We start from the raw sequence: 14,537 nt of genomic DNA on the forward strand, positions 1-14,537 counted from the left end.
GGTCTTAAAAAAGTTAAAAGGATAAAAACAACTCTGTATGCCTCATATTAATAACCTCTTAGCCACATTTATATGCTTTCAGTTAGTCCAAAATGCCGCCGCTAGAGTTCTTACGAGATCAAGAAAATATGATCATATAACACCGATTTTATCATCACTGCATTGGTTACCTATAAAGCTCCGTATTAATTATAAGATATTGCTACTGACTTATAAAGCCCTAAACGGCTTAGCTCCAGTCTATTTAACGGATCTTCTATCACCCTATAATCCATCGCGCTCTTTAAGATCACTAAATTCAAGGCTTTTGGTCATACCTAGGATATTCAGAACCACCAAAGGAGGGAGAGCATTTTCACATTTGGCTCCAAAACTCTGGAATAGTCTTCCTGATACTGTTCGTTGCTCAGACTCGCTCTCCCAGTTTAAAACTAGATTAAAGTCGCATCTCTTCAGCCAGGCATTCATATAATCCTACAGTTCAAACTACAATCCGGCCTCTAGCTCATAAATGCCAGAGGAGAACTGGCCCCCGACTATGCCTGGGTTCTCCCAAGGTTTTTTTTTCTCCATTAGGTCACCTGATGGAGTTTTAGGACACCATTAGGTCACTTGATGGAGTTTTTCGGTTCCTTGCCACTGTTGCCTTTGGCTTGCTCAGTTGGGGATATTTTGGGGATATTTAATTTAATTTTATCAATCAATAAATTCCTCTTGAAACAAACTTTGTTGTATTATTTTAATTTAATACTGTGAAGCTGCTTTGATACAATCTGTATTGTGAAAAGCGCTATACAAATAAACTTGACTTGACTTGACTTTCTTAAGAAAATGTGAGCGGTGTACTAATAATGCCAGCCTTCGTGAGCAGTTAATTAATTGGGCATATTTTGAGATTAAACACTTGGATAATGATTTCTCTTGTCCTGATGCAAGCTCTTTGTTCCTCTGGAGATCCGGCGTGACCGTCACACGTTATCTGATTTTATCTTGTCTTATCTGTTTCCAGGAAATGCAAGTGGAAGAGCTTAGCGCAGTAAGACAGACCCTGCAAGCTGATCTAGAGACATCAATCCGGCGTATCGTTGATCTACAAGCTGCGCTGGAGGAGGTGGAGTCCAGCGATGAAAGTGATACTGAAAGGTATCGCTAGCGGCGTGCGCCTGACCTTTTCTATTTCCTTTTTCGTTTGCATTCCTCAGTCTGGCATAGCAAGGGGACACTGTCTGCGTTTACATGGATTGTAATCGGACTAGTAGCACAGTCGGTCACACACAAAAGTCACATGTTGCCACGTCAATCGGAATAAATTGGCCAAATCCAGTTAAAATTTCATTCGTATTGTAAGGGGTGGTTTAAACCTTTTCTAATCTGATCGAGAGGACATTGATCGAATTGAAAACCGAAACTGGAAAGTACTGCGCATGTGCAATGATGTGGAGATACAGTAATGACGTATGACGTCCCACCAGTCCTTGTTTCGGACCCTCAGTCCACAGACGCCTTGTTTTTGGGTGCAGGAATGGGTGTTTTTACCGCTTGATTAATGTAAGGAGGATGGCACAACATTTCATGTGCTTGTCATCTTATAATTAGGGCCGGAAATAGATAAAGAAGCAATGTTGGAGAAAACAGAGAAAAACTTGAAGCTTGTGACACATAAACACGCACACCAACCCGATCACTTTATTTAGCGTTCATGCGAACACTGCATTCTGATTCATCATTCACTGATTGAAACAAAAGGTGTCCATGTAAATGTAGCCACTGTCTGAAACCCAGTTTGCATACTATACATACTATATAGTATTCAAGATTGTGATTGGTGTGATCCAAATCATAGTGTGTTGAAAATAGTATGCTAAAGTTGCCTGGATGGTGTACAATTTCCTTCATGCTTTCTGTGCTATTGTTGCCCAACAGAAGAGTTTGGGACTATTTTATTTTATTTTATTTTATTTGTAATTTATATATATTCCTATATATTTACAATAAAAAAGTTATATATTTATAACTTAAATTTATTTTTCAGCAAACCCAACTTTATATTACAGTATGTATGTACACTGTTTGTATATACACTGTTGTTTGTGTGTGTATATATGTATCTATCTATCTATCTATCTATCTATCTGTCTATCTATCTATCTATCTATATATATATATATATATATATATATATATACAGTACAGGCCAAAAGTTTGGAAACATTACTATTTTTTTATGTTTTTGAAAGAAGTTTCTTCTGCTCATCAAGCCTGCATTTATTTGATCAAAAATACAGAAAAAAATTTAATATTGTGATATATTATTACAATTTAAAATAATTGGTTTTCAATTTATTATACTTTAAATGATCATTTACTTCTATGATGCAAAGCTGAATTTTCAGCATCAATACTCCAGTCTATCACATGATCCTTTAGAAATCATTCTAATATTCTGATTTATTATGAGTGTTGGACACAGTTCTGCTGCCTAATATATTTGATGAATAAAAGGTTAAAAAGAACTGCATTTATTCAACATAAAAAAATTTTTTCTAATAATATAAATCTTCTTTACTATCATTTTTTATCAATTTAACACATCCTTGCTGAATAAAAGTATTGATTTATTTCACAAAAAAAAGAAGAAAAAAAATTACTGACTCCAAATTACTGACCAGTAGTGAATATTGTTACAAAAGATTTTTAAGTATCCTAAAAAAGTATCACAGGTTATGAAAAAATATTAAGCAGCAGAACTGTTTCCAACTTTGATAATGAATCATCATATTAGAATGATTTCTAAAGGATCATGTGATAGACTGGAGTAATGATCCTGAAAATTCAGCTTTGCATCATAGAAGTAAATGATAATTTAAAATATAATAAATTGAAAACCAATTATTTTAAATTGTAATAATATATCACAATATTAAAAAAAAAAATCTGTATTTTTGATCAAATAAATGCAGGCTTGATGAGCAGAAGAAACTTCTTTCAAAAACATTAAAAATAGTAATGTTTCCAAACTTTTGGCCTGTACTGTATATAATAATTATATATATACACACACACACACACAGTGTATATACAAACGGTATATATTTAGCATATACAGTATATGTGTGTGTATATATATATGTGTATGTATGTGTGTGTATATATAGTTTTTTCTCCCTTTGGATTTAAAGTTTTACTTCTTGCTGTTCCTTTTAATTGCTTTCATTCTTTTTCAGTTGAGCTGAAATGTTGAAATGTGAAGAGATTTTCCTCACGCCCCAAAATCAAGGCTAAACTTAGCTACTACAAACGCTTCAATAACGCCTTCCTCCCTCGACACCCATAGCAAAATGCAGTCCGATGTATCAGAGTTCACAGACTTTGATCTTCTCCGTCAGACTTCCCTCCCTAAAAAAATCGATATGCTTGCTTTGCTCGTACCTCCAACCAGTTGAGCTTTCCATGCCTCTCCTGTGTGTCTCTGACACGCGTCTCCCTCTTCACACAGTGTGCAGACGGCCGTGGAGTCCTTCTCTAGAAGGAAAGATCTGTAAGCACTCCGTTCCCCATCCTGTTGTTGCTCTCTATCGTGCATCCATGTTCATTTTCTGTGTTATGCATTTGGGAATGAGAAATCGGATGAATGTGGGTTTCAAACTAGGCTAATGGTTTTGTACTGAACTGGACGATATAGGGGAAAAAATGTGATTTCCTTTGAATTTATAGATTTTTATTGAAATTTCTTGATTTTTTTTACTTTTAAAGATATGCAGTTTTAGTGATTTTTAGTCATTAATATTTTAACATTAAAAAAATGCAAAATCTTTAATAAATATATTTTTATACTTGCATTTTATATTTTTCAAATAGTAATTTTTGTCATTTTATTTTGTTACAATATACATTTTAATTTAATAAAATTAAACAAACTTAAAAGTAGCAAATACAGACAGTGTTTAAATCTGAGATGCTCTTAAAATATTAGTCTCAGCATTCACATACTCACAAATCGCTTGTGGGACTAGTTTAATGACACAGTCTGAAAGAAACAATAAAAAGTGTTTCTAATAAATAAAAGCCTAATAAAAAGTGCATTAAAGTCATCAAGGATGTTGCTAAATTTTATTTTGCCAGAAAAATTATTGCAAATATATTCCCTATATTTTCCGGCTAGTTGCATAACACATTAACGTTTGCTGCAATATGAAATGTGCTGCTTTATGCGGTACGATTTCTTTTTTGCATATAAATGCACTTTGTGAACCGTGGCTTAATGGTTTTGGCGGAGTCTAACACATAACCATCCTTCTCTCGTTGGTCTAAAAATTCCCCATCATAAACTGACAAGCAAAAATTGATGGATGGGCCAGTGCTGCGTTTGGCTTTTAATGTGGCTTGCTTAGCCTGTTGCTCAGTACTGTAAGTGTGTGTGGACTTGTGTAAGGTCACAGTTTCCTTTCACACGACATAAAGTCTCTGTTGAGCGGATGTGAACAGACACCTACTCGTTGAACGCAAACCGCCACGTACCCACACTGCCACTTCACTTTGCTTTGTTAAATGCAAGAAGCTTTCCTCTGTGCTAGAGTCCTTTTAAAAGTTCACCAGCTGTGATATGCTTTGTCTCCTGAATAATGCATGTGCGTTAGCCGAGACCCCCCGCGTCTCTTCTCTTTCAATTGTCTGTGCGAGCGAAAAGGGGGAAAATGAACTGTGTTACGGTTGCTCAGCGCTTTGGCTCTTAAATCTCTATACGAATGTGGTGAGTGAGACCGATTACAATAGCAGGGTAGGAGAGAAACCACGGCATATGCAAGCAAATTAACAGCGTTTTTGTCACCTTTCTCGTGCATGTTTTGAATAAAAGCTTCTGGAAGCTAGAATAAGTTTGACGCAATACCTCTGTTCCAAAATGTAGTGGCCGCCATTTTAAGGAATTATAGGAGTGTAAACAACACGAAAGGGTTTCTAAAAGATAGATGACTTGTTTTGAGCAAGTTCTAAGGCGGTATCACATGTATCCATCCATAGATGAATCAATCCCACAATGCATTGCAACAAACAAGTTGAGCAGAATTATAATTTTTTTTTTTATTCAGTACTGAAAAGCACAGCTAAAAACAGAGACGTTGTCCATTATTTATCCCTTCCATGATCAGAAACCCTTTTTTTTTTAACTAAAGCAAATTATTCTTATTTTTTTTAAATTAACGTTTCCTTCTAATAGGTGACAGTTATGTATTAATACAGTAAAAAAAAAAATTTAAAATCCTGTATTCACCTGTCATGTGTCGGGGAGAAGCATGTTTCCACTTCCAACTAATCACTTATGAGGATTCATGTCTACACTCTTAAAGTTGTGCTCAAAAGTTGTGCCCCTTGCAGAATCTGTGAATAATTTTTTACAAAATAAGAGGGATCATACAAAATGCATGCAATTTTTTATATATATATCTTATTGAATAAGATATTTTCCATAAAAGATGTTTACATAGTCCACAAGACAAAAAAAAATATATATATATATATATATTGCTGAATTTATAAAAATGACCCCATTCAAAAGTTGCCCCTTGATTCTTAATACTGTGTGTCGTTACCTGGATGATCCACAATGGTTGTTCTTGATTCCCTTGTTTGTCCTGAGCAGTTAAACTGCTCAAAGTTCAGTTTATCCTTCAGGTCCTGCAAATTCTTCAGTTTTCCAGCATATTTGAACCATCTTTCCATCTTTTCACACTGAGGAAAATTGAGGGACTCAAACACAACTATTAAAAAAGGTTCAAACATTCATTGATGCTCCAGAAGGAAACACGATGCATTAAGATGCACTTTTGAACAGGAAGAAGATTTCCACAAAAAAAAATGTACATTTGTTTTTATTTAGTACTCCACTTCGGAAGCAACAGAAGATGCTTACATGTTTCACGGAAGACAAATCAAGTGCAATTTAGCTTGATCTTCAAATTCAAAATGTAAAAATAATTGTCTTTAATGGCATTGATGGTTCCATGAAAAACCTTTAACATCCATTGATCCTTTCAATTGCACAAACGGTTCTTTAGAATGAAAAAAAAAGTTTTTTCAGATTATTAAAATATTCTTCACATTTAGAAAAAAATGGGTCTTTTAATAATTGTTCACAGAAAGGTTCTTTGGTGAACCCAATATGGTTCTTCTATTGCATCTCTATGAAAACCCTCTTTTTAGTGTAGGATGCTCCATTAGAAGGTAGCTGCCTGTCTAGGCAATAAGCAGCAAGGCAGTTCACTAGCTCTTGGATCAAAGCTTATGTTTTGGGTTCTCAGGCAAACAGCTTTAGTAAGTCTGTAAACAGGCTGTGGATCAGTGCGTTGTGCCCCTACGAGCCCTGATGATGACAGCGCTCTCAAGACTAATGAACTCACAGTTCACTGAACACACATGGCCTGCTTGGGTAGCAATGAGGATATCAGAGCTAATATCACCCCCATGTGTGGCGTTACAGCACCCATCATGAGAGATCTCATCTCAAGCCATGTGCAAGATCATATTATATCATATATTCTGTATGCATTGATACAGGCTAATATTGATTTGATCGCTTGCGCTGTGAGAGCATGTTGCATAACCGTTGATCTTTCCAATGAAAGGCATTTTATCATTTTTACACTGGAAAATTGAGTGACGTGGGGTTTGAATTTCAGCGACACCATGTCCAGTGTCGGATCCAGTGTGGGCACCGAAGACGTTGGTGAAGGGATCCGTCATTGGGCGGGTGTGCCGCGAGGAGGCCGAGGAGGTGGAACTTCTCCTTACGCAGGAAGCAGTTCTGGCCGTCAGTCTGTCACCGACACCATGAGCACCTACAGTTTCAGGTAACATAGCAACAAAAGCCAATCAGCACTTCCATCAGTCCATCAAAGCACAATCAGTGTAAGGTAACACGATCAGGCCAGATTGGGTAAGTTGTCATTTTTTAGAAGACACAGTAGGAGCAAATTGGTGATATCGCATGCCTCCAATTCAGTATGAAACACAAAAGGAAAAATGCAGTCATTATTTCTGTAAAATGAAAGTCAACTCTTGACAAAAGCCCAATAGGATTATTTTTCCATTGGCCTTTGGATTATAGCAGAAAATAATCTCCAAGAAAGTTTATGATTCTGAGACGTTTTTGTTCATCATAAAATTCTTCACAAATTATCACAATGAATTCTGAAGCCTAAATACAATCGGCAGAAGTAAAAAGCTAAATGTAGACTATAGCCACGTTTCCACCGCAGGAACTTTTCCCAGGAACTAGGGACTTTGGGGTGGTACTGTGTGTTACGACCGCAGGAACCAGGGTCTTCATGAAGTTCCGGGTAAAAACTTCCCCCTCAGAAAGTCCCTGCTCGTGAGGTAGTTACTTTTTCAAAGTTCAGGAAACTTTCGGGGGGTGGGACATGGGCGCTGAACATGCTGATTGGTTGAGTTCACGCAGAATTTTGATTGGTTGATTCCACGCAGCATTTATTTCAACCACCATTTTTAAAAGTTTGTTTAAAAGGTGCGTGCAGTAAGAGTCGTTTGCTATTCTAATCAACAGTGGAGTTAAAAAAAAATATGACCGATGGACCAACCACGAGGTTCAGGCTTTATCAAGCTTATATGTCAAGTACAAAATCCAGCGGGAACTGGAAAGTCGCCCGCAGTCCTATCACCGGACTAATTTGCCTAATCTCCAGGGTACTTTAGACCGCGATGGAAACGCAGACATAAACAGTTCTGGGGGAAAAAAGTTCCTGGGACAAATTATTCCAGGTAATTTTGGTGGAAATGCGGCTTTAGAAAAGCTTGCAAGAGCATGCTTATAAACACGAGGCTATGAAAGCGGATTAGTGAGTAGATGAGTTTACCTGTTCACCATGATGAGGTTTAATGTGCTTAACCTGTAGTTCCATTTAGCAATTTGTTAACAACCACCTTTTTAAGACATCCATACGTCGTTCATTCAAGATCGGCATAAAGTTAAAGCAAATAAAGGTGCAGAAGTCTGCATTAAAAACACATGAGCAACTAAATGCTGGATTTCAGCTTAAAAAACTTTGAAATCTATTGTTTAGTTGCTCATTCTGATAGTCTTCGTGAACAAGGCCTTGTTTCCTGGCAGACCGTTACAGACCCGTTACATCAGACATTTAACGAACGGCGTGTTGCCTATGACTATGTAAAGATTGACATAAATGTCAATTAGTCATGTCTTTTCAGATACTACAAAACATCTCCTTTTGTGTTCCATGGAAGCAAGAAAACCAAATGTGTAAACCCTTACACATTAATTACCCTCATTTACACATGAGGGTGAGTAAACAATGACAAAAGACTTATCCTTAGTTATATATGCATTGTTATTGTCTTTTATTTCCTATGATAGATCTTGCACACAAGACATAGACGAAGATGTCAAAGAAAGTTCTGGAGGTCTTGGCAGAGCGTCGTCGTCCACGGCCCTATCTGAGCTTCTGGAGGGTCTGAGGAAGAAGCGCGCTGGGTGGGAAAGAGGCTCTGAGGCAGGCGAGGGTAGCACAGTGTCCCTTCCCATCTATCAGACAACAGGGGCCTCCACCCTACGCCGCAGGGCCTCAGCACTGTCCCTAGAAGCAGAGGAAGGTCTGGAGGACCTGCCTCGACCCGGCATACTGAAACCTCCCAGTCCCCACCTGCCCCGTGCCTTCAGCCTCCGCTCCCTATCCGAGGCGAGCCCAACGTCCTCCACCACCACAACCACCACAGGAAAGATGAACCGCTTCAGCTCCTGTGACTCCCTCGCCTCCGTGACCTCCACCTCAAGTTCCCGCCGCCACCTGTCCAACCTCGCCATCCCTGAGGAAGGGGAAGAGGAGCCGAGCTCGAAAGCCATGTCTCCTCTTGGCTCCTATCAACCAATCCGCCATCGTCTACTTGGTGGCCTGGTGGCCGAAACCGGAGAGTCGCAATTTGGAGCAGAACCCCTTGTGTTCCAGAATCGCAGACTCATTGGAAATCAGGAGAATGCCGGAGTCGATGCGGGGGACACCAGCTCAGACATTCTCCCAGCAATCCGACGAGCGCAGTCCACCAGCAGTCTGGCTTCTAGCGGCTCCAGAACGGGCCAGAGACGAGCCCTCAGCGTGCACTTTGGGGAGTTGCCGCCGTCCAGAGTGTCACGTAGGGAGTCAGACTCAGACTCTTCAAGTTCTGGTGGATCTCAGAAGCGCCGTGGGCCTCAAGGACAGAGGCTGGAAGCCGAGGGAAGTGAGGATGTCAACTCCGTGATGAAGAAGTACCTCAAAAAAGCAGAAGTCGACTAGAAGACTCAACAAGGTTAAGCTTAAAACTGCACTGGCCTGCTTTACATTTAAGGGGGTCATATGATGAGGAACCTAATTTCCCTTGATATTTTGAGACTTTAACTTTAAGAACTCAAAACTATTGTCAGTATTGTTAGAAACCTTGGATTTGTGTTCATGTTGCATGTCGACAATTTTTTCTGTCGGTTAACAAGTCTAGAGGAATACTTAGAGGATATTACCTGCAGTGTCTACAGTCTTTTCTTTATTGCAAGAAGCAGAAGCATGGATTGTTCGGCCTGGATTGTTTTGTGATCCTATCACAATGTAATGCAAGCTATTGCTAATTTCATATGCAAAGTTGATGTTTACATGGAAATCTTTAAGGCACAGCTGCAAAAAAAAAATTGTTTTAGGGTCATAACGAGTGGAAAATGGTCATGAAAAACGTTTTTTGGCATTATAAAAGGATTGTATGACCCTTTTAAATGACAGTGGAAAAATAAGTATATTTAATTGTGAAAGGAGGTGAATCATTTAGTCACCATTTTTTTTCTCTCTCAACAGGATAGATTGTTTGGAGAGTCGCCCCTGTCCAGAATGCATTTAACTGGAAGCACAAATACACTGAAGATTTATTTTGAGCACTGTTTGTACACAAATAAAGATGTTAAAGCGAACATATTTAATTCCTAAAATTCTCACTGTAAACATGCCCTTTATTTGAGCTATGCTGATACCCGTGGGGGCTTCAGGTCAGGTAAATGAATCTTGACCAGTGAGCGCTCTCTTTCCCTCTCAGCAGTCAGTGCAAATTTGTTGAACTCCAACAGATGTAAATAAAAACGTCAAGCAGAATCATTGGTATTCGCTTCTGACCTTTCAAAGGAGAGGAGCAACATCACATTCACAGAGGAAAACAGCTGAAATTGAGCAATTTTACAAAGCAGAGGATGTCCAAAATAATTGAGGAGGGAAAGAAAATATAGTTTGGACACCAGAGGTGGTTTTTGAAGCCAATAAACACACCTGTGCTCTATAGTAATCCAAGTTGCTTGGATGGAGAAAAATGCATCCAGGCTAGTTAATGGAATATTCCAGGTTTAGGTTTTAGTAAAGCTAAATCACTGCATTTGTGGTATGTTAATTACCACAAATAATTGACACGTTTAAAATCAATTGAGGTTACAGTTAGGCACTAACAAGTAAATATGGCCAATTTGGGAGGTTTTAAAAGCAGAAATGGGATCCTTATTTTAAAAAAAAAACTTTTGTATTTGAACTGTATTGTCACTTGTCATGGCAATGAAGTTGTGAAATTAGATTTCTTTTACATTTAGCAGATGCTTTTATCCAGAGAAAGTTCCTTTGAAGGAGGAACAAGCAATTCATCTCAGAGCCAACAATAGTCATAGCATACAACACAAAGAGTTTTTGTAGCAAGTAATTTGGTTTTAAGGTTGTGGAATGGTTACAGCAATTTTCATGCTAAAACGTTTAACATGCATCTGCATGTTTTGGGGCTGTACTATTGAAGTGAGTATTTTAATGTTTATAGACTGACCCGATTTGCTTCTATTGTAAATGTGTTATTCTAGCCCAGATTTTCTCAAAAAAACAAAAACACAACCTTTGTTGCATTAACAGTTGCAGACAGATTTTCATCAACCCAGTCATACTTTTTGCATGGATGAAATGAGACAAGTTTGCACTCCCTCCAACAGTTTTATTATATGAAGCATAGCTACATTGGGACCATGGTGAGAAATTTGAGCTCCCCAACTCAGATGTCCAGCAGCGGCCTTCTGGGAAAGCAGCACTTCCCATCCACATCTGCAATAAGAGAACACGATCAATGCCTGAGTCACTACATGATCAAACCAGTGCGGTCATCTGCAGGTCCTTGCCTTGTCACACCTTCGCAGCTTGTGCCTTCCGCCCCCTTCCTTTACCCTGAAGGAAGCAAAAACAAATGTTATACACTTGCACTTTGGAAAAAAAGAAAAAAACCATTAGAAAAAAAGGCACCTTTTTAGGTGGATTTTCACCATCTGAGGCTTCCCTGCATTTAGGAAACATTTGATTAGTTTGCTTTGCAGAAAAAAAAATTAAAACTCAAAGTCAGATTGAACTTACCCATCTTCTCCCTTTTCTGGCTTCTTTCTCTTTAAAAATAAAAGGGAGCAGTGAAAATTGGCTCAATTTAATTTCAATGATTTGGGACCTATGAGACGAGGCCTTACTTTGCCAGCACCATTTTTTGAGACTTTCTTAACCGGTGATTCTTCAATATCTTCCTCCTCTTCTTCCTCCTCCATCTCTTCATCCAGCTCTTCATCAGAATACTCCTCCACTGGAAGAGATTTTGACAGGACTCAATTACTTAAAATTGTAGCTTAACTAAAGAAAGTAGCAGTTAAAAGAGTTGAACTGGCCACTCACGGGCCACATGTTCTGCTCCGACATACACCGGCCCAGAGCCATGCTTCAGGCGAAAGGTCACAGGTGGATGAAGATCCAAGCCAGACAGGTTGACCTGATGGAGAGTGAAATCTCATGAGGAACACGGACTTGTGGAAGTAAAATGTTAGGGGTACTGTACGTACACGTGTTCAGAATAAGCTTTAAAGGGTGAACAGATTTAATTTAGCTTTTCACATATAAACATTGATCAGAGAGCATAAGCTCAACCGAACTGCTTGACGCGCGTGAACAAACCTCATTGGTTCTTGCGGAAGCTCAAACGTGCCGTGTAACAAGAATGAACCACATTGTTCTCGCACATCAAGTGAACATGCTTGAGCTTACGTTTACCACAACTGATGTGCAAGTTGAATGTTTGTGAATAAAAGCCTACATTTAATCTGTTCATCATAAAGCGATCAAGTCTCTTCAGAAAAATCGGACTAAACCCCTCAATTCATATGTATTTGTTTTATGAGCTCTTTATGAACTTTTTGAAGCGTCAAAGTTGTAGTTGCGTAGCCATCAATGGAGGGACAGAAAGTTCTCAGATTTCATTAAAAAAACACTTAATTTGTGTTCCGAAGATGAAAGTAAGTAAGGCTTTAGGATGACATGAGGGTGAGTAATTAACAGAATTTTAATTTTTGTGGAACTATCCCTATAAGACTCCATAAAATAGTGGTAAACAATATTGTTTGAATACTTTATATTAAAACAATAAATTGGGGTCAAGGCGCACACACACACACACACAAACCACACGAGAGAAAATGCTAGTGGCATTATGGGTATATTTTTTTTAGCGAGCGAGCTTTGTGCACTGGAATGACAGTGGGACAGTACAGGGTTAATGTTTAATGAACTACAATGATGCTTTATACACTTAATTTTATTAATATTATATGCAAATAAAGTAATATCTTACCGTAGGCATGGATTTAGCGTGTAGTGTTGCGATGGGAACAGCCTTCGCGGTATTGTTGCCCTCACCAGTGATCAACTCGACAATATTAAACTCATCTTTGGCGGTGTGACCCAGACACATCTTTCAAAGTAAATATTAACGAGTTAATGGCAACCATTACAAATAAAACGTCAAGTTTAGGCTACTTCGATAATAACTGAACCAACCGTTCTCAGTGCCAGCTGGTGTTGATGGTTCGTATCATCCGTCTTGAAGGACTCTTCTTTATTAGAGTCATTGAGTTCACAACCTAAAACAACGTGTCGTGGATCAATTAACCATCCAATGTTAGTAAGTTTGATGTTTACTTCAAGAATAAAGCGTAAAATCTTACCCCAAAGCGTGGATAAAGGTTTCTCTGTTTTGCTCATTTTGATACAAAAGCTAAAACGCAATAAATGTGTATTAGTTTAATGTAAAGTGATTTAATGCGTCTTATATGCTCACCAGAATAAGAAGAGAAAGAGTGCGTTTGCGCCCAGTGAACGTTTAAAGAGGAAGTTAATTGCTCATCAGGTGACAGTAATTAATTCTGGATCACTGCAGGTTAATTATGAGACGACCTGCTGAAAAATCACTTCTTTATGATCATGTTTTAATCGAATAGAGTTAAGCTGACTCATAATTATGCATTCTAAATATGTTGTCTTTTATATCATAAGCATATGTCTATCCACAAATGTTTATTTTCAATAGCAGTGGTTTAGTATATTAGTATTATAAACCTAATGTGAAACCAAAAGCCACATTATAGGATTTTTTTTTTTAAGAAACAGAGGGTACATTAATTGAAAAACAAAAATAGTGTGCACTGATAAATCATTTCTAACACTGTAATATTTAATAAAAATACTAAAATAATTGTCATTTTCGATTTCATGGTGACTATATATCCAAAAGTACATTTTCAAGTCAGTGTCAAATAAATAGCAGGATTCTACTGACAACTTATATAGCGATATATATATATATAATGACTTGTGTTTTTATCAAAATATGAGCCAAATGTGTATTTCAGTTCGTTTAACTTATATTTGCCATGGCTATTCATGTATCTCAGATCCCCCTCAGTTTCATATGTGGCTCTCATTCTAGACTTGTGTGATCTATTATTAACAGACCCCATGTTCCCGGATCGCTCAGCCTGTGGATTACTGAACGGAGAAACATGGGCTGTGAGTTTGACCGCCGCTCCCCTGGGTTCCACCGCCAGCCCCTCACCGCCATCAAAGACCACGCGCTGCCGGATGAAAAGAAAGTAGAGGAGGGGCCGAAGACAGCATGAGGACAAAGAGACTGTGATATTACGAGGTGTGTGAGGGTGATGGGTAAATCAATATTATATATACAAATATTATATATTGACATTAGGCAGTTTTATGAGCCGTATTTTTAATATAACTTCATAATTTTCTGTGTCTGCGCACCTGTGCTCGCCCGAAGAGACCGAATGACATGCGGAAAAATAGAGGCAAGTGCCTTGTAAATGAAATGTGAAGCCACATGGGAGCTCCACTCACACAATCTCCGCTCCTGACGGCGTATAGGATGGTTTAGAGAGCGCGTGGGAGGGCTCAAGTGAATCCTTGGTGTGTGTGGGCCCCGTTCTCCTCTGTGAAACACTCACACACACAGTCTAAGTTAAAAAGCACAAATGAACCCAGTGAGCATTTGTTGGCTATTATTAATGGTGACTAAGAGCAATTGTGGGCTGTCTAACGCAATGAATGACACACGTGGCGCACGGTGCCAAATGCCTGTTCTGAAACGTGACAAGTGTGCTTTAAAGTCAACATGAAATTAAAATTGACCCTCTTTACTTTCTT

The 14,537-nt window shown here is 38.4% G+C and overlaps 2 protein-coding genes across 6 annotated transcripts in view; one reads left to right on the forward strand and one right to left on the reverse strand.

Annotated features, from left to right (window-relative positions):
* myo18b (myosin XVIIIB) overlaps positions 1 to 10,139 on the forward strand; it is a 60,578-nt gene extending 50,439 nt beyond the window's left edge. For 4 of the 5 annotated variants that reach the window (XM_082157921.1, XM_082157920.1, XM_082157923.1 and 1 more), the window contains 5 exons: positions 1,010 to 1,143; positions 3,497 to 3,538; positions 6,675 to 6,845; positions 8,387 to 9,315; positions 9,849 to 10,139. In XM_082157921.1, coding sequence (XP_082014047.1) covers positions 1,010 to 1,143; positions 3,497 to 3,538; positions 6,675 to 6,845; positions 8,387 to 9,302 — 1,263 coding nt within the window. In that variant the 3' untranslated portion in view covers positions 9,303 to 9,315; positions 9,849 to 10,139. The remainder of the gene's footprint in view (positions 1 to 1,009; positions 1,144 to 3,496; positions 3,539 to 6,674; positions 6,846 to 8,386; positions 9,316 to 9,848) is intronic. The other variant, XM_082157922.1, reaches the window with a different exon arrangement.
* A 671-nt stretch (positions 10,140 to 10,810) lies between these two features.
* npm2b (nucleophosmin/nucleoplasmin, 2b) lies at positions 10,811 to 13,159 on the reverse strand. The gene is made up of 9 exons (XM_082158564.1): positions 13,046 to 13,159; positions 12,879 to 12,961; positions 12,673 to 12,792; positions 11,724 to 11,817; positions 11,525 to 11,634; positions 11,418 to 11,446; positions 11,310 to 11,343; positions 11,189 to 11,234; positions 10,811 to 11,114 (listed from the first exon to the last, which is right to left on the reverse strand). Exons 1-8 carry the CDS (start codon positions 13,080 to 13,082, stop codon positions 11,193 to 11,195), a joined length of 549 nt encoding a protein of 182 aa, XP_082014690.1. The 5' UTR covers positions 13,083 to 13,159; the 3' UTR covers positions 10,811 to 11,114; positions 11,189 to 11,192.
* Positions 13,160 to 14,537: the final 1,378 nt, after the last annotated feature.

Source organism: Leuciscus leuciscus, assembly GCF_965113295.1.
Source record: "Leuciscus leuciscus genome assembly, chromosome: 24".
In the NCBI taxonomy this organism is placed as follows: Eukaryota; Metazoa; Chordata; class Actinopteri; order Cypriniformes; family Leuciscidae; genus Leuciscus; species Leuciscus leuciscus.

Coding starts and splice junctions, on each gene's coding strand:
- npm2b (XM_082158564.1), bottom strand. CDS start 13,082: ATGAGCAAAACAGAGAAACCTTTATCCACGCTTTGGG. Junction 12,962..13,045: donor ACCTTTATCCACGCTTTGGG/GTAAGATTTTAC, acceptor ACGTTGTTTTAG/GTTGTGAACTCAATGACTCT. Junction 11,635..11,723: donor CGGAGCAGAACATGTGGCCC/GTGAGTGGCCAG, acceptor AATCTCTTCCAG/TGGAGGAGTATTCTGATGAA.